This window comes from Ciona robusta, chromosome 14 (assembly GCF_009617815.1).
Source record: "Ciona robusta chromosome 14, ASM961781v2".
Lineage (NCBI taxonomy): Eukaryota > Metazoa > Chordata > Ascidiacea > Phlebobranchia > Cionidae > Ciona > Ciona robusta.
The window spans coordinates 4,221,633-4,249,004 of record NC_143248.1 but is presented as its reverse complement, the minus strand read 5'-3'; the positions used below and the strand labels follow the sequence as shown (position 1 = coordinate 4,249,004).

The 27,372-nt window shown below is 35.4% G+C and overlaps 3 protein-coding genes across 4 annotated transcripts; 2 read left to right on the top strand and 1 right to left on the bottom strand.

Moving 5' to 3' along the window:
• Positions 1 to 410: 410 nt before the first annotated feature.
• LOC149725140 (cationic amino acid transporter 4-like) lies at positions 411 to 7,110 on the top strand. Its single transcript, XM_089892210.1, has 10 exons — positions 411 to 777; positions 1,183 to 1,359; positions 1,629 to 1,773; positions 2,439 to 2,650; positions 3,062 to 3,227; positions 3,739 to 4,036; positions 4,473 to 4,639; positions 4,899 to 5,226; positions 5,670 to 5,778; positions 6,235 to 7,110. Exons 1-10 carry the CDS (start codon positions 693 to 695, stop codon positions 6,300 to 6,302), a joined length of 1,755 nt encoding a protein of 584 aa, XP_089748336.1. The 5' UTR covers positions 411 to 692; the 3' UTR covers positions 6,303 to 7,110.
• LOC149725139 (cationic amino acid transporter 4-like) lies at positions 6,331 to 13,757 on the bottom strand. Its single transcript, XM_089892196.1, has 10 exons — positions 13,575 to 13,757; positions 12,214 to 12,390; positions 11,758 to 11,902; positions 11,153 to 11,364; positions 10,735 to 10,900; positions 9,830 to 10,127; positions 9,184 to 9,350; positions 8,324 to 8,774; positions 7,663 to 7,771; positions 6,331 to 6,796 (listed from the first exon to the last, which is right to left on the bottom strand). The coding sequence occupies exons 1-10, from the start codon at positions 13,654 to 13,656 to the stop codon at positions 6,729 to 6,731; spliced, it is 1,875 nt and encodes a 624-aa protein (XP_089748322.1). The 5' UTR covers positions 13,657 to 13,757; the 3' UTR covers positions 6,331 to 6,728.
• Positions 7,707 to 27,329, top strand: LOC149725138 (uncharacterized). 2 transcript variants are annotated; one of them, XM_089892188.1, is made up of 26 exons: positions 7,707 to 7,778; positions 14,942 to 15,017; positions 15,294 to 15,616; positions 16,029 to 16,220; positions 16,502 to 16,668; positions 16,993 to 17,140; positions 17,490 to 17,612; positions 17,903 to 18,016; positions 18,430 to 18,557; positions 18,867 to 18,986; positions 19,454 to 19,580; positions 20,086 to 20,244; positions 20,753 to 20,844; positions 20,943 to 21,150; positions 21,559 to 21,762; positions 22,239 to 22,370; positions 22,782 to 22,912; positions 23,197 to 23,331; positions 23,621 to 23,780; positions 24,088 to 24,238; positions 24,562 to 24,614; positions 24,736 to 24,881; positions 25,181 to 25,275; positions 25,726 to 25,855; positions 26,315 to 26,481; positions 26,814 to 27,329. In XM_089892188.1, the coding sequence occupies exons 1-26, from the start codon at positions 7,722 to 7,724 to the stop codon at positions 26,885 to 26,887; spliced, it is 3,612 nt and encodes a 1,203-aa protein (XP_089748314.1). In that variant the 5' UTR covers positions 7,707 to 7,721; the 3' UTR covers positions 26,888 to 27,329. The 2 variants fall into 2 exon arrangements, with proteins under 2 accessions (XP_089748314.1, XP_089748315.1); XM_089892189.1 differs by lacking the exon at positions 7,707 to 7,778 and having other exon boundaries at positions 14,707 to 15,017.
• The last annotated feature ends 43 nt before the right edge of the window (positions 27,330 to 27,372 follow it).

Below are 27,372 nucleotides of genomic sequence, written 5' to 3'. Positions count from 1 at the left end.
ATTCTAGAATACTGTTGTTGTTTTGGCTGCAACTCAGCAGAGTGTTTGTCTAACAAGAAATGCACACCGGATACACAAGAGTATTGAGATTTTCAGACGTTTTCTTCAACAGTGTAGTTCGCACGGTAAACGATTGAAGCTCGCATTCGTCTCAACGTATCGACTTCATAACGCTAGGTCGACAACTTGCTTTATTGGCGCACAAACGAGCGGCATCAAGCTACGGAAAAGTTTGAGGACAGCACGCGTATAAGAAAGCTGCTACGGCCCTCTTAACATAAAACATAGCAGATCTTTTGTAGCATTAAAAAGTGTGCGAAAGCAAAAACATGAAAGAACGTTTTACACTGAAAAGTTGCGCCAGTACGCCCAACGGGCGGACTGAGCATAGTTTCTGGAAAACGCAAAATTTGTCGCTTAATTATAAACAAAGTTGCATCAGATGTTACAGTTACGCAACACGACTGTTCAATAGTTAATACTCAATCTTAATGCATTAGTTTAAATTAGGGTAAAGTATTTCAATGAACAACGTGATCGAAGTACAGTCCACCGCTATATTGTCTAACAAGTCACTCACAGGATATGCAAAGGAAACAGTGTAAAGTTAGATCACCATGAAATAAGAATGGAAATAGGCTTAGTTTCTTAAGCGCCTAAAACTTCTAGCCTCAGCAACTACCAAAGCAGCAATGAAGCAGCTAAAATCTTTGCTCCATAAGTTCGGTACAGCTTTAGTAAGAAAGAAGAGTTTCTCGACTGAAGTCTCAACAGACCGTAAGTTTAAGGTTTATAACTAATTGCTAAACATATGGCAACTGCACCAACCAGGGTGTAATACAATCTAAATCGGAAACTGGTTCTTTCTAAGTCTTGTATTACGTACGAGGCAGCGCTTTTAAAATGCATGCAGCAGTGTATGTACACAGTAAACTCAATCACTTGTTTGGGCAAAATATAACTTAATTGTATGCAACTTCCTGAAAGTCTAAACTCTATTAGTGATTAAAGTACAGTGGTTCTTAAACTTTTTTGTATGCTTTAATTTTTTACCAAAGATGCTTATTAGATTTATACATCATTTTAAACGCTTTTACTCCATAAATACGAGGAATTTACCCCAAAGTGGCAAATTTACTCCAGTTTATGAAACGCTGATTTAAAATGTGTTCTAATTTCCAGAGCTGCGAAGATGTCTCCGTTTATTCGACGTTACAGCTTTATCTCTTGGCGCAATGCTCGGTGTTGGTATTTACGTAACTACGGGCACTGTGATTCACAATACAAGTGGACCGTCTGTCATTATTAGCTACTTGCTTGCAGGAATAGCATCTGGACTTTCGGCAGTTTGCTACGCAGGTTTGTATTTGGTTTTCCCATTATGTTTCTTAGTCGTTTTGGTACATATACATACCTAAAATACAAAGTGGTTAGCGCGTCTGCCTCTAACCTAGAGGTAATGGGTTCGAGGCTGCTACCATTGCGGGCGTATGTGTCCTTGAGCAGACGTTAGTAACTTTGTAAGCATGCATGAGGTGCGTGTGAAACAGAACACCCGTGTTATAACCACTGTCGTTGCTCCGCCACGCGATGGTAAATAAGTTACATTTATTCATGTAATTTCCTAGAACTCTGTGCCCGAATTCCGGCCACTGGTTCGGCTTACCAGTTCACTTATTTTACACTGGGTGAAATATGGGGTTTTCTGGTTGGTTGGAACGTCGCATTTGAACATGCTGTCGGTGCCGCATCTGGTGGGAGGGCATTAGCTGAGTAAGAATAACTTAGCTCAAAAAAATATCCTAATCGTATTTTAAAGCAATTAACAACGGTGTATATGGTAGTCGTGAAGATATACGGTTTTATATATTTTTTTTGAATTTTGTTTACTACTAAATGGGACAAGAAAATAGAATGGTAATGTGTCCCATCTTCCCCCACCCTACTATATATGCATACCATACCATACTGAAAAAAAGCCATACAGAAGTAGAATTTTATCATGCTGCACTGTGCTCTTATAGGTGTAGTCGTCTTTGGACAAGACACTAAACGACATTGCTTTCCCCCAATGATTACTATTATATTATTTCGTTATAACACAGGTGTTCTGTTTCATACACCTCGTGCCAACTTACAGGTTATCACGAATGTAATTTTGGGGGGTTGTTTTCTCTATAGTTGGCAGTTTACTAGATAACCCATTAGTAACCACTGGGTTGAAGCATTGCCTAAATGTCTTGCCCAAAGATACTTACACCCGCAATAGTATGATTAGAAAATCTTATAAAACTACTGCTGGCTGCTGTATTGCTGTCAACATTTACAACATTTTTTTTCTAACGACTGTCGTTGTCCGCAACGCTGAGTGACATTCAACCATCTTACTTTGTTTTCTCATCGTTTTCATTGTCGTGAAAACAGACTTACATTTCCAGAGTAATAGACGAATTCTCGAACCACACGATCAGGAATTACATGGAAAAACATGTACCCTTGCCTGGTGGGATATTGGCAAGTTATCCTGACTTTATTGGAACAGCTTTTATGATATTATGTGTTGGTTTAGTAGCTTCTGGTATCAAATCATCATCAACGGGAAATATTGTTTTGGGTTCAATCAACATTTTCGTGATATTGTTTATAATATGTAAGTATTGTTAAACCAGAATATAGTACGACGTATAGTAGGGTGAGGAAAGATAGGACACCTTTTCATTCTATTTTCTCGTCCCATTTAGTAGTAAACAATGAACATTTAAAGATATATTAAAACCGCATCCCCTCGACTCCCAAAGACCGTTGTTAAATGTTTAAAATACTATCAGGATATTTGGATATTATGTGCTAAAAGTGTCCGATCTTCCCCTACCCTACTATATAAATCTCTTTAATCGTAAAGTACAAAAATATTCACCCAGCCAAAGTAGATACGTGGTAACTCGTAAGCGGGAACGAGGTGTGTGAAACAGAACATTCGTGTTATAAGGACTGTCCTTGTCCCGCCACGCGAGGGTAAATAAGTTAAATTCATTCATTCATTCATTCACATTCTCCATAGGCGCCGGACTGCATTACGCAGACATACGCAACTGGACCGAAGTAAAAGGTGGATTTTTTCCTTACGGGTTTTCTGGTGTTCTTAGCGGAACGGCAGTTTTAATTTTCTCATACGTTGGCTACGAAGTCGTCGCATCCACAACTGAAGAATCTATTAACCCGGGCAGGTACAAATAAATGAACAAATGAACTTATTTATACTCACATGATTCGGGCAACGACAGTCGTATTTGCACGGGTGTTCTGATTTATACACTTTGTGCCAGCTTACCATATTACGTGTATGTCACTTTGTTGGTGATTATTTGGGGGAATTTATGTGTTGCTGACAATAAGGACAAACCGTAAGGAACCATAGGGTTGGAGCAATTGCAGTTTAGTGTCTTGCCTAAGGAAACAAAAACGGCTACAATGGCACTAACATTATTAAGCCTCGAACCCGTATACTCTGGGCTATAGAGACAGGCGGCTATAACCACTTTTCCACGGCGCCGGCAATGTTGGTATAGTGTGTACATAGTTATACTCTTATAAATTCTCTTTATCAGACCTAGACGCTAAATACGTTTTGAGTTGTGTACCAAGTAACATGTATGTTTTGTTCATTACCAAATGAAACGATAAAAATGAAAACTGTGACCATCTTACCTCAAACTATACTGTATGTTTTGTTTTTAGGGATGTCCCGCTGGCTCTTCTTATATCCCTTTCAATAATAACTGTCCTATACGTGCTTACATCTATTGCAATAACACTGATGGTTCCGTGGAACAAAATATCCGTGACAGCTCCTTTCACGAACGCTTTCCAGCAAAAGGGTTTAAACTGGGCCGTGTACATCGTGTTTATTGGACTCGCAACGTCCGTATTCACGGGCACGATTGCTATTTTCATTGTCGTGCCACGCTATTTGTTTGCAATGGCAAGAGATGGGCTATTGTGGCCAATATTTCATAAAGTTAACGAAAGGACAAAGGTAAATAATGACTGCAGTTTTTGTTGTGAAGGTACAATATCATATAATTTATACATAGTGCTAAAACGGAACGGAAACACTAAAATTGAATCTACAGCCAACATTGTGGGTGTGTTTGCTTTTGTGCAAGTCAATTAACGGCAGTTGCTCCAACCCAATGGTCACTTATGGGTTGTCTAAATTGTCAGCCATTTAACAAATGAATGACCCCACTGCACTAAATAAATACCTACAAAGTTACATACGCGGTAACGGTAAGCGGGCACGCGAGGTGTATGAAACAGTACACCCGTGTTATAACGTCTGTCGTTGTCCCGCAACATAAGGATAAAAAAGGAACATGTATTCTTTCATTTATAAACACACGTTCTTATAGGTACCAGTTGTATTTCATAAATAATGTAAAGAATGCGATAATTTTACTTTTTATATACAGGTACCAGTTTTTGGCACTATTGTTTGTGGGAGTTTGGTCATTCTGCTTGATATATTCTTCAGCGTTTCTCAGTTGGTGGAATTTCTTGCGATCGGACAACTCTTTGCTTGTACTTTCGTGTCCATATGTGTGATTCGGCTACGTTATGAGCCGTATGAAAACCAAAGGTGAGTGGCAAATGAATTTTAGGTTAGAATAAACTTTGCAAAAAAACATTAACTTAAATATTGTGTTCTAAATTTAACCCGAGACGGTGAAGAAAATATATAATAAAGAGCCGTAGCTATTTCTTGAAAAAGAGCCGTGTGGCTACGGGTTGATATTCTGTGAATATTTTTGGTTTTCTACCAAACGGGACGATAAAAGATGATGAAAATATGGACAAGTACCTCACCCCAACCTACTAAATATATTATATTTTTCCAGGTTGAGCAATTTTGAAGAGGAGAATTTGCTCTTAGAAGGCTTAAAAAACGACCACGAAGCTGGATTAGTGAAAGAGTCAATTCTAATATCCAAGTTCGGATCATATTTTAAGTGGACTCAAAAATACCGTCCTGGCCAAGTAGTTTTTTACAGTTTGATTGTTGCAATTGCGTTCATATCTGGGGAGATAGTTCTTTTAACGTATGGGAGTCGTCATTCAGAAACCTGGTGGTTCATTATTATCTCAATCATCTTAGTAACGTGTACTCTGCTAAGCTTGTGTTTTATTCTCACGTTTGAACAAAACACCCAAGGAAGTGGGTTCAAGGTAAGTATATGAAAGTATGAGTGAATGAATGTAACTTATTTACCCTCTCGTGGCGGGGCAACGATAGTGTTATAACACGGGTGTTCCGTTTCATACACCTCGTGTCTGCTTATGAGTTACCATGTATTAAACTTTGTAGTGGATTTTGGAGGGAAATTTTTAGTTTTGTTTTTGTGTATGGCTGATTTTATACAACCTATTAGTGTTTACTGGGTTGTAGTACTTTTCGTTAAGTGTCTTGCCCCAGTAGACATTCGCTCATAACGGTAGCAGCGACGAGCCTTGAACCAGTCACCTCTTGGTTGCAAACTTGCGCGCTGATCAAAAGTTCTGTGTTTTTTTATTGAATTTATTCAAAGTTTTAAAAGTTTTGTGTGTTTCGTTTTCAAAGTGTTTGCTCCACGGTTTAAATATAACGTACTGTCATTTTCTCTTATACTCAGGTCCCGTTCGTGCCATTCATACCTTTCTTAAGTATCGTTATCAATCTATGGCTTATGTTGAATCTTCATGTTATGACCTGGGTGCGGTTCGGTATATGGAATGTACTTGGTAAGCTAGAATTTGAATTCTAAAGAGTTATCCGGCCCTCTGCACTCTGATTTATATAGCCCCCGCCTGAAAATGGGTTGGGCTTGTTATGTGACCTTAGGCAAGACACACTAACGACAATTGCTTCAACCCAGTGGTCACTAATGGGTCATCCAAATTATTAGCCACAAATTAAAAAAGTGAAAAATTCCCCCCAAAATAAATACTTACAAAGTTGCATACCATAGGTAACTCATAAGCTGACATGGGGCGTATGCAACAGAACACCAGTGTTATACCGATTACAGGGTTAATTTTGCATAAATAACGCCAACCCTGGCCTAAATCCTATATAGGACCAATGGCATGCCACGCTGCGGGCCCTCACCTATATAGAATATAGAAGTTATTATTCATTTATTTATTACATGTTTGTTTTACCTTCATTAATAAATAAGCATAATATGTACTCTCCAGGTCTTCTTATCTACTTTCTGTACAGTTTTTCGCACAGCAAGCATTCAAGTGCCGTCATATCAAATTAAAGCTGTTTCGGAAAAAGGGCTCACCAAACATTTTTTCAGGTTTATTTTTCGAAAATTTAGAACTGAATATATATGTATTTTGACACTTAAGTAGCAACAGAATAAATGCAATAAATAGAAGGCTGCCGTTTTACATAAATCAATGATCGAAATGTAGAATTAATTGGTATTTTTTGTAACTGATAATTTGGTCCAAATGAAAAATTTTGTTTCCATTTATTTGTCAAATTATCGACATGTGCTTCTAAATATTCGTCTATCTTCAGAGATTATGGATATCTCTTCATAGACAGACAGTATCCATGTGAAAACTTTCCTATTTTGAGTGCTTTTTTCAATGCCCAATTTTGTTCATATGCATAAGCCAAATGCGTCGGTTTATGAGTTGTATACTTCAGCAAATATGATGTAAAACAATCATTTGCATCACATTTCATGCCCCCTTTTTCCAGCTTTACTGTTTCGATATCCATAAGCTGCATAGATGATCAAACCTATAAAAAAAACATTAATCAAGTTATTACTATAATTGGATATTCCATATAGTATGGTGGGGGGAGATAGGACACCTTTTCCAAGTATATTATTTCGTCCTATTAGGTAGTAAACAAAGAAAGTTCAGAGAAATATAAAACCGTATCCTCACGACTTCCACAGACCGTTGTTAATTGTTTAAAACACAAGATATTTGAACATTATGCGCTAAAGATGTCCCATCTTACCTCACCCTACTATATATCATTTTCATTCATATATAAACATAACACAAATTGTATTGATCTGTTCGAATACAGTATAAAGAAGATCAGATGAATTATAATTAAAACAGCGAATAGAAGCGAATTAGCAGCAAAACTGCAGTCGGTAACCAGTTACATTTGAACATTGTGTTTTGTACAAAACCTCGAGCGTAAATTTAAACCTCGGGCGTAATTTGAAAAGACGCCGCATACATCAGCAATCAGCAAAAAGTACAAAACACGCCGCTACGCACTACTGCACGGCGCTGCTAGATCTGCAGCTCAACAGGGTGTTTTACAGTTAAGAAAAAGCAGCAGTATAGAAGGTACATCCTATATCGGTCAAGCACAGATAAGAGTTTTTGTTTTGTTTAAATATTAAGTACTTGGCGGGTCAATGACAGTCGTTTTAACTTGGGTGTTCGTTTCATATACCTATATAGTGCCTGCTTACGAGTTACTTCGAATGTAACTTTGTGTGGGATTCGGTACCTATCGTTTCTAGCGCCCCAATTAGTACCAACGGCGTTACGATATTTGTTAACATTATACCGTCTATTTATATAAGACACACGAAGTGCAGATTTTTATATTAAAATATTCAGTATACACTATATTACCTATTGCCATCCAAACTGCCATGCGAATCCATGTAAGGGACTTCAGTTTTAACATTAGAATGATATTGATGACAATGCTACAGAATGGAACGAACGGGACACACGGTACCTGTAAGGTAACTTGTGTTTTAAATACGTAGAAAACTGTACGTTGTATATTACTATAAAATATGGTATACACCAAGAAAATCTTAATAAAAGTGGCTGTACACAGTATCCGGAATTCGTCCGTTTTGCCAGGATTTCGCTGCCGCATGCGGAACTCGGTAATGAGTTTGCATATACGACTTTGCAAGCGAATTCGCATGCCGGATACTGTGTACAGCCACCTTATTTAAGGGGTGATTTTAGATAAGCGTATAAGAGAATTTAAACGTATATACCGGCACTGTGTGCAACAGAATACTTCGTGTTATAATGGCTGTTGTTGTCTAGCCACACAAGGATATATAGGGTATAGTCCTATGTGGCAAGATAGAAAAATATCCAAACATCCTAATCGTGTTTTAAACAATTAACAACGGTCTGTGGGAGTCGTTAGGATGCAGTTTTATATTTCATCGAATGTTCTCTGTTGTTTACCAAATGGGACGAGAAATAGAATGAAAATGTGTCCCATCCACCCCCACCTGAATATATTTATTTATTCACACACTGTTACCTTAAATGTACGTATGGTGTCATCTTGCACGAAGCAGCGTAGAGTGGCAATAAGCAAAAACGCAATAACACTCAGGGTGATGACAATGCTAATATACCACCAAGACTCTTGTTGATTTACGAACAGAGCAACTGCAGATGCAGTAGTGGAACACGCCATGGCACTTAGCAAAATATAAAAAGGTATTCTGCCTGGCGCATAAGCTGTTGTCCATTCGAACAGAAAACCGAAGCTAGAATGTAGTATTGATTTCTTCACTGTACCGAATGATGAGTTTATAATAGGGGCGTCTTCAGCACTGGTTGAACACTCATTAGCAGCACTGATTGAAAATTCTTTTCTCATTTTGGTACATTGGTTCAGCTGGGTTAACTCGTTCACTTTTTTATTGTCATCTTTTTCCAGCCATTCACGCAGTGTCGGAATTCCGCCTTCGTCAGATCGCTCATAGCTGCGTATACATTAGGTAAAGTGTTAAATATAATGAATATAACTTGTTTTATTCTAGCGACTGTCGTTACAAACACGGCTGTTCTGTGTGTATGAATGAATGTAACTTATTTTATCGTCGCGTGGCCGGGAAACGACTTATTTTGGGAGGATTTTTCGTCTTGCCCAAGGACGCATACGCCCACAATGGTAGCAGCGATGGGCTTTGAATTCGTGAACTTTGGGTTAGAGTTTTACGAATAATGTTACCATAACAGTCACGTTGAAGTTTTTAATGGTTTTTCAGCTTTGACTGTACAAACAAAACTGATTGTTTGATCTTTCATCTATTTTAATTAATCACAGAGATAATTTTGGAAGTCAAAAAAATTTACTTAATTTTAAATATAAAAAATATTCCCAATCTTTACCTTGATATTTGATTGGGCGAGTAGCGAAGTTTGATAACACAAAAAGCGACGAACGTACATGCCAATAGTTGGCCGACCGCTATAAACTCCACAAGGCTGTTGAGACTGAATACGATGCTTACCACTCCACTAAATATGATCACAACAAGTGTCGATATGTATGGGACCTATATAAAAATAGAATTCGCAATATTTTCGGCGCATAAACTAAATATAGTATTTTGTCACATAATATCCAAATATCCTGATCGTGTTTTAAACAGTTAACAACGGCCTATGGGAGTCGTGAGGGCACAGTTTCATAATATTTTGAATGTTCTTTGTTTACTACTAAATAGGACGAGAAAATATAGTTAAATTGTGTCCCATCTTCCCCCACCCTACTGTAGCCTACAGTAAGTGTGCAACTCTAGTTAAATACTCGGGGTAAATACCTGCAATAGGTTATAATCAATGAATGTAACTTATATTTGTCCTTGCAACAGTCATTGTAACACGAGTGTTCTGAATATGAAAAAATAAGTTTCAAAATGCTCATGGCTATAAAGTACAAACTGTTTAATTTTAATCAAAAGTGCAAATTCCTGGCAAAATTCCTACAGAAATATAATATAATAGACCAAATAGTTTTTGCAGTATGTCTTACTTTTGTCCTTTCACTTATTTTCTGTAAATTCTGAAACAAAAGACCATCTCGTGACATCGCAAGAAGGTATCGCGGGACAACGTACATAATAGACAAGAGACACGTCAACATTGCTGCCAAAGCTCCGATGGATACAATGTACTGGGCCCAAGCCCAGCCTCGATTCTGATACGCAGCTGGAAACGGAGCAGTGACAGACACGTCATACCAAGGGACCATAAGTGTGAGTGCAGCAGATCCACCAACGTATGAAATGACAACCACGATCACAGAAATAAGCAGAGAGAGTGGAATATCTCTGAAATAGTAATTGTATATATTTATAATATAGTAGTGTGGGGGAAGAAGATGGAAGACCTTTAGCACATAATATCTAAATATCCTAAACATGTTTTAAACAATTAACACCGATCTAGGGAAGTCGGTGAGGATACGGTTTTATAATTCTTTGAATTTTCTTTGTATACTACCAAGTGGAACGAAAAAATAGAATAAAAATGTGTCCAGTCTTGCCCCACTCTATATAGTATTTTTATAAGCGTGAAAGAGGTCTTGTGTTTTGTTGTGATATTAAAGGACCAAAGTTTAGTTGTCATGTCTGTTGCTGTGACACAGCGGTTAGGGCAACTGTCTGTAGCCAAGTGCTGGGCATGGGTTTGAGGCTTGACGTTTGCTATCATTGCGGGCGTATATGTGTCAGTGGGAAGAGAATTAACGGCAATTGCTTTAACCCCGTGGTCACTAATTGGTTGTCTACATTGACAGCCATACAGAAAAACAATCGCCGACAAGGAACATACGTGGTAACTCGTAAGAGGGTATATGAGGTGTACAAAACAGATGTAACAAATGTCGTTTACCCGCGCCGCGTCATTCATACACTGTTCATACGTTTTATCGCTCACCTTGCAGCATTAATCGCTTCTTCAGTTGCGGATGCGACTACCTCGTATCCAACATAACTGTAAACCAATGTAGTAGCTCCTTGTATGGTGCCTGCCCAACCATAAGGGAAGAAACCACCCTTGACTTGGGTCCAGTTTTTAATGTCCGCTAGGTACATGCCCGTCGCTAAAAAAAGTAATAAAGTGAAAAGAGTTGGTATAATACAAACTTATGTGGGAAACCGTAATAAAAACTTTTAGTATGTATCTGGCTGCGTGGAACAATAATTAGCGCGCATGCCTCTAAACTAAAGGTTACCGGTTCAAGGCTCGATGATGGTACCATTGGGAAAGCTGGCACTAGGTGTATAAAACAGAACCTCCGTGTTATATTCTGGCTACGATAAAGCAAGTTACAAATAAATCGTTTAAAGCTTACTTATAATAAACAGAATCACGAGAATATTGATGATGGCAATTACGATGTTTACTTTGGAAGACAGTTTCACTCCACATAGAAGAACAATCCCGAATACAAGTATAATGCCAACAGCTAAAAAGTCTGGATAACTGGCGAAGAAGCCACCAGCCATAGGTGCGTGGATTCGCATGTACATTTCAATTTTATTTCCAAACAAACTGTCCAAGTACCTAAACATATCACGTCGTTATCAAAACGGTTGATTGGTTTATTATTCCTTGTCCCATTTGGTGACAAAGAAAACAAATTCAAAGAATTGTTTGAAACGTGATCACGAAATATAGTATTTGTTAATGCATCCTGTGCTCCAACAGTAATATAGCCTATATAGGAGAGTGTGGGAAGACGGGAGACCTTTAGCACAGAATATATACAAATATCCTGATCGTGTTTTATATAATCAACAACGATACGGGAGTCGTGAGGATACGGATTTATAACTCGTTGAATTTTCTGTGTTTACTATCAAATTGGACGAGAAAATAGAAAAAAAAAGGTGTCCCATCTTCCCCCACCTTATTATGCTTGTTTACTTCGTAATTTAGGTTATGTTTCTACCCTACCCGCTACAGGTTCTTGCAATTGCTGCCACATATATCGTATGCTCCAATGCGACGTTCCAACCAACAACGAACGCCCAGAATTCTCCAACACTTATATAAGTAAACTGATATGCAGAACCTGCTACTGGTATCCGTGCCGAAAATTCTGGATAATAAAGTTTGACAGGTTATCACTGTAACAGTTCTGTATAGTTTAAACACCTCGGCTTTAAACTTTACTTATGTTCGTAAAGGCTGTATTTGATATGAATTTAACTATGTATATCCTCGCGTGACGAGGCAACGACAGTCGCTATAACATGGGTGTTTGCGTTTCATACACCTTATATTGTGTCCGCTTACAAATTACCACGTATGCAACTTGTTAAGTGATTATTGTTTCGATTTTTTAAGTATCGCTAACAATTTACAAAAAAACATAAGCGATAACTTGCACAGTTATAGTAACATGCTTACCAGCGTAACAAAAGGCGGACAGAATCGAAGCCATTGCTGCAATGACATAAGACACAACGATTGAAGGGCCTGCTACTTCTCGAGTTACTGTGCCCGCCAACACGTAAAGACCAGAACCAATCATACCACTGATAGCAAGGAAAGTTAGATCTCCAAGGTTGAAACATCGCTTCAGATCTGTATTGGGTATGTGTAACAAGTATATGTGAAACAGAATATCAGTGTTAAAATGACTGTCGCTGCCCATCCACGCCATCAACAAATAAAAAAATAGAACGAAAATATATCTTATCTCACCCACTCTAAAATATGTTGCACAAGAGAATATAGGTTTATTTAAATTGCGTTTATTGGAGTTTATGCGTGTGTATAGAAAGTGATTAGCCAAATGTGTCGTTCGTGTAAACAACATCCGTCGCCGTGACAAAGTGGTTTATAAAAACAAAAGGTATATAGTAGGGTGGGAGAAGATGAGACACGTTTCCATTCTATTTTCTCGACTAATTTGGTAGTAAAAAAACATTTAAAGCATTGTAGATCATTATCCTCACGACTTCGATAGACCGTTGATATTTGTTTAAAACTTGATCACGATATTTGGATATTATGTGCTAAATGTGTTTCATCTTCTCCCACCCTACTATATAAAAAGGAACACCCCTGTTATAACGACCGTTGTTTTCGAGTCACACGTAGCAAGTTACATTCATTCATTCAACAACATGTTGCCTGGATGTAAACTGTTCTACTGACGGTCCACATATAACGGATTACTTTCTCACATCCTGCCGGGAATTCATTTTGGACAGCAAACTAATCGACAACAAACCAAAGAGGTCCATGGGTGGTAATGTTCTCATATACTGTTGGATTTTACGAAATAGTGAATGTAACTTATGTATTCTCGCGTGCCTGGGCAACGAATGTTGTTATAAAACAAGTGTTTGCACCTCGAAATTACATTTGTCAAAAACTTAACATTATAATTCAACAGTTTAGTACGGCAAGCACATATGGTCTACACGCTTGCGAGAATAAAGTATGCATTACCACGCCGTCTTTGTACAGAAACACATGACCATAGTAATCTATATTCATCTAATACTGATTTATTTAAACTCATATATTGCGTGCAGTGGTGTGGGGGATATAAGACACCTCTAACACGTAATATCCAAACATCCTGATCGTGTTTTAAAGAATTAACAACGGTCTATGGGAGTCGTGAGGGCACAGTTTTGTAATTCTTCGAATGTTCTTCGTTTACTACCAAATGGAATGAGGAAATAGAATGAAAAGGTGTCCCATCTTCCCCCACCCTATACTATAATGATTGGAAAAATAATGTTATAATAAGACACCTGTTCGCAACATGTCTTCTGATACATCTTTTTTTCTTGACAAATTCGATAAGAATCTTCTGCAGAAACCTTTGTCGCACATCGTTATCCTCACGATTTAATGTTTTAAAACTCTTTCACCTCTATCTTACTAATACCCTTCATAAGTTTGGCTATAAATACCTAAGCAAATGCGATGCATATTGTTCTGTGGAATAACCATGCAAATCGGTTTAAACAGATAAAAATTAAACTTTGCTATATACTTGAATTCGAAATCAGCGCTAGTTCAATGGCTACCCTCAAGAACAAAAACGCTTCAACAATCCAGCTTTGTTTTTGTGATTTCCCTTTTCTCTGGTCTTGAAACTAACCGGCCCCGCTAGCTAATTGATCATTGCCAACGTGATGCCATACGACATGGGCTACACAACGTCAAAACATATTGCAGCTAGTGTTTGGTACTCTAGGAACAAAATCTTGAATGGTGTTTTACACGTGATCATTGCGTTAGGTAGAATATATAGGGTACTGGGGAAATTTCTCGGATTCATTTCCTGAAGTTTAATTTTACATTCACGACAACATTGCCGTTAAAGAAAATACTTTTCTACTTGTTGAAATCTATTAATTAAGTGTGCTTTGACAAATACCGGAACACATGTCGCTTCGATCAAATTTCAAAGTTTTACAGCAGATTGCAAACATATATACCAATCTTGAAAGTTTCTTGCGTCTGGCGTGCTTCGCATCGTGCCTAAATTAATAACAAGCTTCTGGATAGAACCGTTTTATATGCCAGAAAAACAACGCATTTATATAGCCACATCCAAATCACACTTTCATACTCTTTAAACTAATCATAACACTTTTAGGCGGGATATGGCCTAGCTACACATACCGTACTGCCTGGGCATTCGTCCTCACTGTTTAACAATTCTTTGAATACTTTATTATCGACAAGTTGGAATTTCAATCAGAATCTGTATAATAACATGGGGACACCGTTGGAAAAATAACATGGACATTTTGTACTATATTCAATGGCATTTGTGTTTAAATTTGTTACTCCCTTGAAACAGTCGACCACCAGTGTCACGCTTGAGTGATTAGAGTCCGGCAAGTTTAAACGGCAAAACAGAATCATAACAAACGTTTCCTTTATTCACATATTTTCAGTATTTTAAATTATAATTCGCTAGTAATTCTGTAATCAAAACAAATTTCAATAAACCGTAATTATTTTACAGTCGCGAGTAGTAATTTGGTGACCCTTTTGACCATTTTTATTGCATTTTTTTGATTATTTTGTAAAAAACATGTTGGTTCATTAAAAGTATTAAAACATTCATAAAATGCAAAGTGGAGATTATGACGATAAAATACAGAAACTATTGGAAGAAGGGAAAAGACTTGGAGCTTCTGGCTTCTCAGAGTATGAGGGAAAACGGCAACAAGTTAAAAGTAAGTATTTGTGTTTACTGTTTATGACCAAAAATGTTTTATGGTGAACTTTTTAAAAGTATAAACTTCTAACTTCCTTTTTTTTCATTTATAATATTTTTCTTTTGCATGCAACATTATAACAAAAGGCTTGGCGCTCAGACCAGTTTTAAGTCGAGCCTCAAAAAAAAGATGCTTGGGCACGAGCTTTCGAGTTCTGATTTGGCCTGGCGCATTCTGAATGCTAATATTACAAATTACAATATTAAAGTAAAATGCCTTATTTTGTACCCACAGCACCAAATTTAAGATCACCAACTTTCAAAATGTCCGACTTGGAAACGGATTACAAAAAGAAAAATGAGTCCCACTCATTTCAAATGGACAATAAACAATTTGGTGATGCACCAAAACCTTACACAAAATCAGATTTTCTGGATCCTGTTCCAAGGACATTATTCATGCCTTTAAATCTCAACAACAATAGTAATAATAACCATAGTATTGCTCATGGGCCAACCATACAACCACGTGTACACAATCTAGCACCAATAGGACATGAAATATCCGCACTAATGAAAACTAAAAGCAACCTAGAACGCACACTGGATGATTCACAGGTCAGTATAGTTATTTTATTACATCTCCTTAGGACCTCACCCATATCATAGCCTGATACTTTTGGTCTTTAAATGTTTCTTAGGCCTTATACCCAATGTTTTACTCGACTACTGTATAATTTTTGTGTGTAAATAAAAAGTTTGGTGTTTGTGTTGAATTACGATAACAAAGCATGTTTTCTCGAATTTGCAACGTTAATTTCAATGTGAACATCGGTTTTACCCTGCTTTTAGGTGTCCATACACACCAACAGAGCCAAAGTGCACAATATTTGAAATATTATTTATTGTTTTACAACTATGATTTAAAACTGCATTTACAGCTATATTTGTTACTGATAACCACACTAATTTAAACAAAATAAATCTATAGGCGACTCGATAAGGAGCATAAGGTGTTATTGTTTTTTAGGCTCAGGTGGAATATTTAACAAGAAAATTAGACGAATCAAAAGAGGTAGTGCAAACACAGAAAGCACATTTCCGAAAATCCATAGAAGAACTTCAGAAAAAGCTTCAAGAGACATTAGCAGGTCGTAAACAACTAATGGAAATTAAAGAAAATGAAATGCACCAACAAGAGGACATGATACACAAACTGCAGGTTCATGTTCTGTTTTTTTGTTTATTATATTCTTATTTTCTATTCTATCTGGGTGAGTCCTTGTCGTTAATCTGGGATTTCGGCCAAATTTGACCCATTACCCCAACCCCAAGGCTATTTATGTACGTGGTTTATTTAATCTTATTTAGTTTTATAAATATAAAAATGTGGCTGTGCGAAAGTAGTTTAAATTAGCATGTAAGAAAATTTGAAATGGTCTTCATAATAAAATGAGTTAAAAATGCATTAAATTTTTAATAAATGAAAAAATTTAAATGCAGACCACGATAAAAGAGCTGGCAGCTTCAAACCAAATGCAGGAACAAGCATTACTTGATGCTCATGAGCGCTTAAATATTTTACAAAATCGCAATCAATCCAGTGAACATGCACTGACCAATATTAGAGCTGTACTATCTACTGCTCAAAACAGAGATACACGTTCTAGGTAAGAGAGTGCGGAAATATTTCTTGTTTAAAAATCGCCATGTGTTTAATAGTTTACATAATGTGATTTTATGTTTTTGTTTACATAATGTGATTTTATGTACTCCAATTTTAAATATAAAACAGTTTTTCTGTGCTGTTTGTCTGTTAAGTGTTCAGAAAAACAGCAGAGCCAAAGTATATTGCATTCACTACACAATAATTACTGCGATTTCCTTTGTTTGATGCCAATATATATATAACACTGTCACCCCAGATTGAAAAAAAAAGGAAAAAAATTTTATAAGGCATTTTATTGAAAACATCTATGCTGTTACTTTAAAAGGTTCACAGAGAGCGATCATTTATCAGAGTTGGTGCCAGATATGATGGTTGAAGCTTTTGAAAGATTCGTCACCACCAGCCAGGAAGATGCAGACACACTAAGAAGTAATGTACTACGGTTGGAAGCAGAACTCAATGCTATAAAACAGGTCAGCTAGAGGGGCTCAAGTAGGGGCAACAACCTTCCGCCTTTGAAAAAAATTAATGAACTTTTTAATTAATTAATTTATTTTTATATCCACCTTTATTTTTTTTACAGACAAATCAACATATTTCTCAGAAGCTTTATGTTTCTAGCATGAATTTTTTTGGATTTAACAAAAGTTATTTAAAAAGCTACAAAAAATACAGATTTTGTTTAAGTTTTGTTCGAAAAAAAGTAAAGGGAGTAAGGGAGTTTAATTTAATAAAGTCATAACCTTGGAACCCCCCCCCCTCACTGTGCCATTGCATTGGGACTGTCATGTTTATGTTAAAATTGACTCCTATACCTTACAGGAACAAGAGGCAGAAAGGTTACTTGCACAAGCTGATACAAAAGAATTGATAAATCGATTGAAACTAAAAAATCAACAAGAAGTCGAAGATCAAATAAAACAGAAAAATAATTTTCAAGATAAGGTAAGACATTTTATTCACAGTTCACTTTGTACAGTAAAAATTGAAGTAGTATTCATAACTTCATTCACTATACATATATCAGATTGCTGAGGTTAGTTTTTAGGTAAAAATGTTCTCATAATAATTAAGCGTGAAAGACATCTTTTACAAAATGTTTTTTATGTCTTAAAAGTCTTTTAAACTGCCATACAATGAAACATCTTCAGGGATTGTCGTTTACTTGTCAATTTTTAATACTATGTTTTTTAAAATATATGTCTGTAATTTATGCTTAAATTTCTTGCTTTCAGTTACATGAGGTAACCAGCGAACTCAGCAATCTGAAACTTGAGCATATGGCTAAGGAAAGACACCTGGAAGATGCCTGTAAGCAAGTTAATGAGCTTAACAGGCAACTAAATGAAGTGAGTACTGAGTATGTTACGTGATTGATATTCTGTCGCACAATACTTGTCGCTGCTACCATTGTGGGTGTATGTGTCTTTGAACACTTAAAGGAAATTTCTTCAAACCAGTGGTCCCTTATAGGTTGTCTAAATTTTTAGCAAATTATTTAAAAATGTATGATTCCAAATAATAACAGCCATAAAGTTTTAAACATGGTAACTCATAAGCAAACATTGGGTGTAAACAGAACACCCGTGTTGTAGCGACTATTGTTGAGGATAAAACAAGTTACACTTACATATTTTTATTCATTTCCTCACTTGGTCTCCTGCAGTATTAACTCTAAATCAGAGGTTAATATTCCTCTAGTACTGGCTAATCGCCACTAGTGATAGTGAATATAAAACATTTTTTAAAACATTTTTTTTAGATAAGACAAGCTGTATTAAAAGAGAAAGGGGAAACGCAAGTAAAGATAGTCAATTCAGATTACGATGTAAAATTTGCAAATGATCGAGGCGATAGACTTGAAAAGGAAAAAGGCATTCTACAATTAAGGTGGGTACAATTGGTAATATTTTGATTCTTTTAAAAACAACAAAATTCTTTACATTTTTATTTTAATTGTTTTTTTTTCACATCATTTTTTTAGAAGATGTTTCCTTTGTTGAACTTTGGTGGTACCTTTAAATCACATTCAAGCATATACAAATTTTAATTTTTTATTGGTATCTCCCTTTAAATAAGTGTACCCACTTTTCTTCTGAGGTATTCATTGCATACTGAATGTTGTTATACATTTAAATGTTTTTTTCAAGGTTCAACATTACGTTATTTTTATTTAAAAAAAATCTGTTAATTATAAAGGATTGAGGAATTAGTGAAACAACTTGATCAAGCAAAGGAAGATCTTAATTCAGAGAAAGAACACAGAAGAAACTTATGGTTAAGAGAATCGGATTCAACAAAAGACCTCAATGATATAAGGTGCTTACCAGTTACCACTTAATACTGAGTGCTGTGGTCTTACATTTGTGTTAACTCGTAATCTAGCAGGTGTATAAAACAGAACATTCATGTAAAAATAACTGTCATTTTCCTTTTGAACCCTTATTTTTATAACACTATAGGTGTCTTATGTATGTTATAGGTTTTCATACTTCTAAAAAAATATGTATATATCGTCAAAGTAAACCAAACAAGCTTATGTATTTTTTAAAAGTGTTTTTTTTTATAATTTTGCATGCTGTTGGACATAAAACACATTTTGGCAATGTTTGAGCAAAACTTAAAAGTGTGACATAAGCTACTTTGGTTTTACCTAGGACTAGGAGATATAAATAATAAATATTGTATATATATATATATTTTTTAAAAGGGGGGCTGTGCCACTGAAACTCACTTTACTATGCTACTAGTTATATAACTATCCTGTAATTATATTCTTAACACAGAACTTTGATGGAAGATAGGAATAATGAGATAACGAAGTTAAGAGAATTATCAACAAATCTAAGGGAGCAGTTAACCACACAAGTTGCTGAGAAAGTTAAAGAAGCAGAAATGTCAGAAAGGATAAAGGTTTGAATGAGTTTTTAAAATCTGGCATGACCTTTGACTAGTATGAAGTATGATGTTGGTATATGGTTCTGTTATGCAGTGCTGACTGATATATGATATAATATGACTATGGTATGTGGTATAGATAGCTATGGTATATACCTGGCGTATGGTGCTGACTTTGACTTTGAATATTGACAGATATGATGCTATAACAACAACCAGGGGTGTAATACTGTAATTTACTAAATTTTATGGATTGATGTATATTAATCTATTTTCCCAAAAAATCTTGGTTGACATTGTTAAAATAAAGTTACACTTATTGTTGTCAAATCTATGGTCTCTATGAATAATATGGTGAAGGAAATATGCTTTGGCTCTGCTTGTTTGTATATACTTAACAGCAGACTGAGCAGAGTAAAGCTTTTTTAGGCTTAAAACTGGAGTTCTAAAATAGATGATGTCACCTATGTTTCTTACGCTAAGATTGACAAAAATATAGAATTCTTTACCAAACTCACAGGGTGAGACAAGAGCACGTGCACTGAGTGACGAAATCACGGAACTTCGTGAGCAGTTATCACGTGCACAAGCGGAACTCACAGCCACGGAGAGACAATTATCCGATGTTTTGTTGGAACGAACTAAAACTATGGAGATGTTAAAAGAAAAAGACCAACAGGTTGGTTTAAGCTTTTAAGTATTGTGGATGTGGTTTTCAATGAACCTTTTGTATTCTTGCTTGATGGGGGAAAAACAGTCGTTAAAACGGGTGTTATGTTTTATACACCTCATGCCTGCTTACAACTTACAAGTTACCATGTGTTTAACTTTGTGGGTGTTTTTTAGGGGGGAGTTTTTCTTTTTTAAATGTAAAGGACTACTAGGTTGGAGAAATTTTCGTTAAGTGTCTTGCTTAATAATACAGAAGTCCACACACAATAGTAGCAGCGCCGAGCCTTGAATCCATAACCTTTGAATTAAACACAGACACGTTAACTTCCTCTTTAGAGGTGTCTATTTGAGCCACTATTTTTATACATTGGGCACGATTTAAAAATAAAATATTCTGATAAATGTTTTGTCATACCCTGATATTTATAAAAAAAATATATAAAAAAAAATTGGCACTGGTATATTAAAAGTTGTCAATATTAGATACCAAATAATCATGGTGCATGTCATCTCAGGTTGACAGGCTTAACACTCAGTTCAATTTAACGGATCGTAAACTTATTGAGGTAACGGAAGCTAAACGAACACTTAATGAGAAATTTACAAAGTAAGTTATTTATTTAAGACTTTTAAGGTTTGCACTATTTAATTTTTCTATATTTCTTCAACAACTTATAAAATTTTGTTCCATGTAATTTTATACAGTCTTCAACGAGAATATGATGATGTTTCTGTTCGTGCGTCGAATGCGAAAAGTGACCTTGAGCGTACTCGTTCATTTGCCGAGGACAAGGAAAAGATTGCCATGCAACTGCGCCACCAAGTGGAAATGAAGACGAGCAGTTTAGACACCGCTCTAAAGTCCGAGAATGAAGCAACAACAAAAGCTAGAAGTCTTGAAGCTAGGCTGAAGGTATTTTGTTGGAATCCGAAAATGAGTATAAATTTAGAAAGAAGTGGCAGGGAATACAGAAACTATAAAAATCAAGTCTAATAAAAAAATCTTATAAGCGGACACGAGGTGCAGGTAACAAAACACTAGTGTTATAACAACTTTGGCCATGCAAGAAGAAAAGTTATGTACATTCATTTACTATTTACCATGAAGTTACATATGGGGTTACTCGTAAGCAGCATGAGGTGTAAAAAACAGATAATTTGTTTTATAAAGACTGTTCTTGCCCCACCACACAACAATAAACAAGTCACTTCATTTCATTCATTTATTCATATACTCATTGGAAAAAGTGAAAAAAATCTAAAGAAAATATGAAAAAAATCTAAAAAATGGAAAAAAACTGAAAAAACGTCTTCTATCCAGGAAATTATGCAGGAGATTGAAAATCTCTCTTCTGATCTCCATTCCCGTGAAGAGGAGGTGAAAAGTTATGAAAGAAGAGTATCGGAGCTGATTGAGGAGAAAGGGAGCATCGCGGATGATGTGAGGATGATAGAAGAAGAAGTTGCGAGAGTATTGAAGTCAAAGGAAGAGATGGGAGCGGAATTGAAAGAGGCGAGATTTCAGGTGAACAAGTTTTTACAAATGATTGCTGTGAGAATTTTTTGGTTAAACTCAGAAGGAGAATTTGACACAGTTTTATTATAGAATTTAACATTTTTTCTTGATCTTTTCTATTTATTTAGTTTTAAATTTTTTTTATGATGCTTTTAAATATTACTATTCAAAACCCTTCACAAAATTAAACTAACCTAATAGTTTTTTTATTAATTTATATTAATATTTTAGTTTTTATTCTTTTTTGTTTCTGTTTTACGATGCTTTAAAATATTACCACTCAAAACCATTTGAATTAATATTGACCAATATTGCCAAAAACTAACCTTCAATTTTTTTTATTCATTTATTGTTATTTTTTATTATTTTTTTTTGGTTTTATGATGCTTTAAAATATTACTACCGAAAACCCTTTGAATAAATATTAACAGATATGGCAAATCAAGCAAAAACTAACTTAACCGCGTTTTTCTGCACTTTTTTAGGTAAGCCACTTAATACAAGAGAGAGATCACTTGTCGAAGGATCTCAAATATTTAACGAAACGTTACAATGATGAGATGAATAAAGTTAAGAAAGAATTAAAACAAAAGAAAAATGATTTGGATCAAATACAGGTTAGATTTATTTATATTTTGTATTTACCTCTTCAAACTTAACTACATGCCCAACTTATTATATAAATTTGTTTATTTGTTTTATATTTTTAATAGGAACAAACATATTAGTAGGGTGGGGGAAGACGGGACATCTTTAGCACATAATATCCGAATATCCTGATCGTATTTTAAACAATTAACAACGGTCTATGGAAATCGTGCGAATACGGCTTTATAATTCTATGAATGTTCTTTGTTTACTACCAAATGAGATTATAGATGTAAAAGGTGTCCCATCTTCCCAGGTGTAAACTGAGGTGCTGTAACACATAATGTCACCCTTGTTTTAAAAATGCTACCCCAGAGACCCCTAACCCAACACTTCTGCACAAACGTGTAATTCCTAAATTTATTTATTTTTTCTTACAGGAAACTTTACAAACAGTAAAAAGCGTGGACGGCAAAGCGGCAAAAATTGCTGAGTCGATGCAGAAAGAATTGACGAGTAAGCGAGCTGTGATCGATTCGCTGCAGAGCGAACTTTGTAAAGTTTGTGACAAGTAAGTTTCGTTTTAAAAATTTTGTTTTATTACGTAACTTTGCTGCTAACATGCTTTACGTAGTATTAGAAACACTTTTTTTAGGTAAAAAAAATAATTTAGTTGGGTTCTGAATTCTGATAATTTATTTTTATTAGTTTGTGTTTGCCACCAGGCATAGCGTAATACTAGAAAAAAAGCTTTTCTGGTATTAAAAGTTAGTTTTATTGAACCAACAATTTGCTGTAATCTAAGGAGATACCAACAAAGTATATGTATATATAGTTTTTTTAAAACTTTTCCAGAATGGAAAGCTGTGAAAAAGAGAATAAATCTTTGAAAAAAGAAAACATAAAACTTGGCAAGAAATTGGAAGCAGCGAATGCAAGCCTTAAAACTGTGGAAGATGAATTAAAAACGAAGAATAAATCTGAAAAAGGGTAAGCGGCGTGAACATGCATATTGCATTAAATGACAGTCGTTATAAAACGCGGGTGTTTGTTTCGTATATCTCGTGCAAGCTTATGAGTTATCATGTATGTTACTCTGTGGGTGATTGTTTTGTTCTTACAAGCTGTTGGATGTTCTGCCCAAGGACACATACGCCTACAATGGTAACAGCAACAAACCTTGAACCTATGACCTCTAGATTGGAGACAGCATGCTAACCATTGTGCCAGAAAATATAATGATTTTTTAATAATGGTCCATTTTTTAATTTTTTTTTAGTTACAAATTGGCTGTTGAGAGGCTACGTAGCGGGCTGGAAAAGGCAGCAGAGCGTAACAACGAGGCTCAACATTTGATTGATCGCCAGGAAGCTGAATTGGCACAAGCTCATATTAAACACAATCTGCATTTGATGGATAGAAGATTTCCTAGTCAACAGGTGAATAAATGTAACTAATAGGTTGTTATTATAACACAGGTGTTCTGCTTCATACACCTCTTGCCCACTTACAAGTTACCACGTATGTAACTTTGTGGTTAATTAGTTTTTTGGGGGGCAACCTATTAGTGACCACTGGGTTGGAGCGATTGCTGTTAAGTGTCTTACCCAAAGACACGTATGCCTACAATGGTAACAGCGATGAGCCTTGAACCTATTACCTCTGGGTTATAAGCATCCACTGTGTCACTAAGATCAGCTGGCAATAATATAATTTATACTTTTATTATTATTTTTTTCTGTACAGGTTGAACCACTAGCTCCCACAAACGCATACGGACGCCCAGTGCTCCAAAAAACAGGCACAACCACTTTGCAAAATTTGCTGACTCGTGCTTTAACCACTATGACATCACAAGTCCCGTCGCGTGATGTCACTTTATCGGAAATACCAAAAAGTAAAATTAATTTTTTTCTCAAGATCTATTTAACTATGTATTGTTATGGTATTGTTTCTTTATAGACTTAACTTTATGGATGCACCAGTATTTAAATAAGGGGTAACATCATCTGCTTTAGGCATTTATACGAACAAGCAGGGCGATAGTATATTGCATTTACGACATTAATCAATCAGGTTTCCTTTGTTTGACAAGTATATGTTAAACTGCATTTTACCAACGTCACCCCAGATTTTACCAAAGATTTAAAAATATTTTGGCTTAAACCGCATTCTATCAACGTCACCCCTGATTTTAATCAAGGTTGACTTACATTACAGGTCAAAATCCGGTACCAAAGAATGAAAATAAGATCACTAATGACATTTATAAGGTAAGTTAGCTTTTGTTAATCCATAGTCTATACTGTTTTCGTTAATTTTTGAAAGTTTCCAAAAAACTGTAAACATTTTTTTTAGTTGTCAAAAAATGGTTTCGAATTTTTTTTCTTTTAGATGATCGCAGAAGTTCATGACAACTTGGTTAAAAAATCTGGAAATCCTCCTAAATCACCTCATTCTGACATCACAAACACTCGGAGGAGGAGAAGAAAAGGAAGGAGCAATAGAAGAAACAAAGAAACCTACTCTGGCAATGATAGGTGAGAGGAATTCATTATTTTTTATAATAAACTATTTAGTTAATAAAATTAAAAAAAAAAATTATAGCTTGAGTTGTTTTATTAAGTTAAGTTGCAAAGCTTGTATTAATAGCCATTGACAAATTCTTTGATTTTCATTATTGTAGTATTCCTATGTTTTGCATGGTGCTTTGATCGCATAATTTCACAAATTATTTGTCTTAATAATAAAACCATTCCTTCTTGGTTTAGTACACCAGAGATCATACATTCATACCAAAAAAAACTTTACATTTTTTTCCTTAAATATTTTTCAACAGTTCGGACATCGATGTCGTTTTAATGAACTCTGATACAACTTCTGTATATTCTGAACCAGCCGATTCTTACTTGTTTGAAAGCACCCTTAAACATGGTAAGTTTATCCTATGTGATATTCCATGTATCGAATACTGTACTTAGATTGGTAGCTGGTAGGACATGTCATATGGTTTACAGTGTGGCCACATTACACATATGTGTTTTTAGTTGTGTAACCTGTTAGCGCTAGCAGTAAAGAACTTGTCTAAGGCACATTTGGTACAAGTTTTACCAAGTACCCAAGTTGACCTAATTTAAAATGTTGTAAAAATCTGCGGTGACATTGTTAAAACTGTCAAGGGAAAGATCTACTTTTCGGGAAAACAACAGACGTGATAAATAATATATGCAGCAGCACCATGAGTGTTGATGTTGGGAAAAAGCGGGCCGTCGCTGACATAAATTTAAGAACCCATGTTGTGTCCAGTTGGTGAACCTTACCCATATAGAATAAAAATATTTTTTTTTACAAATATTTTTACCACAGTTTCGATTTTGCATTTAGATCCTGTGTCATCTTCTCCTTCAAAGTTTCACCCTTCAACGGGGTTACCTTCTGAACCCACCAGGCCCCTGTCACCAGTCAGCATGTTGTTATATGAGGCAGGAGATGTTAGTGCTAGTAGGGATAATAGGTGGGTTGTATTATGTGCATTGTATAGCGGGTTGGGGGTATTTTTTACCTAATTTTCAAATTGTTGTTTTGTTTTAGTGTTTTAATTCAAATGTGGAGGGTTAATACAGTTGGATAAAATTAAAAACAATGTCATGTAATTAAATCTTCTTAATGTGTTGGGCTGTGGTATTGTTTTTTGCGTAATTTTTTAAATTATGTTTCAATTCAAATGTGTTGCTTTTTGGACATAACAACAGTTTAGGTGTGTATGTGTATTTGTCCTGTTTAATTAATCAGTTGTTCTTGTTGTTTACCATATGTATTTCTACATATATGAAATCTTAAGCCCACATTTTCTGATTAAAATCAACATGTATTCAAAATTTCATATTTTCCTTTGGTTTAAATTTTTCATTTTTTTCACAAAATATTTCCTTTGTCAATTTCGTTGTCATTTCAAAATGATGTTCTAATGTAGGATCTTCAAGGAGCAGAGTAATGTTATTCCGGGGTCAGAGCAAGAGGTGAGAGAACGTTTCGTCTCATCAGCAATTTCTGATAACGCAGAGGAATTGTGCCGGCAACTTCAGCAGCGTTTGGAAGGGCTTACAAAGATGGGAGGGAAACTGGAGAAGCAAAATAAAGGTTTGCTTTTTTAAATAATGAATGAAAATTAATGATTGAATGAACGTAACTAGTTTATTCTTGCATTGGAGGAAATGGCAGTGGTTATAACACAGGTGTTCTGTTTCATACACCTCTTGCTTGCTTGCTTTTCAGTTACCACGTATGTAACTTTGTGGGTAACATTTTTAAAATTTGTTCTACAAATTGCCTTGGGTAAGATTAGGTATTTTCCAGCTTGGTTGATACCATATCAGTTGAATTTGTTATGTAAAACCTGAAAAGCTGATAATAACTTGTCACCAATTGAAACTGAAATATGAGAATAATTCCTGTGACATAAATATATTCAGATGCAGCTAAACTGATAAAGAGACAGGATCGAAAATTACAGCAAGTTCGAGCAAGCGGTCAAAACCTTAGATGATAATGTAGATTTATATTTATGTATTATGCAGTATTCTGTAATTTAAACTTTGTATGGCTTTTGTATTCACTGTTAATGCTCTGATGTATTTCATATTAATTGGTGCCTTTAGTGACGGTATATTTTTATAATATGTATTATAAAGTTGTGGTATTTTTACCCTAATACCTCTAGGTCTGTAATTTTTTTGTATGCAAACTTTATTGGAAGCATAACTGATATGTAGCTGTGAACAATGACAATGAATGTATTTTAACATTTTTTGGTAAAAAAAAATTTTGGTATTTGCTCTTAAAATATTGTCTTTTCATTTTTATTTATTTCATTAAGCATAGATATACGAATGTATTCTCCATAATAATGCTATTTTAGGGTATTTAATTTTGTACTGTGCTAGACTACTGTGTATAATAGTTTAAAATAAAGCATTTTCATACAAGTACTTGTTATAGCATGTTATAGAAGCGCAGTAAATTTAAAGAAAT

Bases quoted from the DNA above. Each gene is read 5' to 3' on its own strand.
- LOC149725138 (XM_089892188.1), top strand. From the start codon at position 7,722: ATGATATTGATGACAATGCTACAGAATGGAACGAACGGGACACACGGT. The intron at 18,987-19,453 runs GTGCTTACCAGT...TTCTTAACACAG, and splicing joins AAAGACCTCAATGATATAAG to AACTTTGATGGAAGATAGGA. The intron at 22,371-22,781 runs GTTAGATTTATT...TTTTTCTTACAG, and splicing joins ATGATTTGGATCAAATACAG to GAAACTTTACAAACAGTAAA.
- LOC149725140 (XM_089892210.1), top strand. From the start codon at position 693: ATGAAGCAGCTAAAATCTTTGCTCCATAAGTTCGGTACAGCTTTAGTA. The intron at 1,774-2,438 runs GTAAGAATAACT...TTACATTTCCAG, and splicing joins GGTGGGAGGGCATTAGCTGA to AGTAATAGACGAATTCTCGA. The intron at 5,779-6,234 runs GTAAGCTAGAAT...TGTACTCTCCAG, and splicing joins CGGTATATGGAATGTACTTG to GTCTTCTTATCTACTTTCTG.
- LOC149725139 (XM_089892196.1), bottom strand. From the start codon at position 13,656: ATGTGCGACAAAGGTTTCTGCAGAAGATTCTTATCGAATTTGTCAAGA. The intron at 10,901-11,152 runs GTAAGCTTTAAA...TACTTTTTTTAG, and splicing joins CGTGATTCTGTTTATTATAA to CGACGGGCATGTACCTAGCG. The intron at 7,772-8,323 runs GTAACAGTGTGT...GTTACCTTACAG, and splicing joins ACACCATACGTACATTTAAG to GTACCGTGTGTCCCGTTCGT.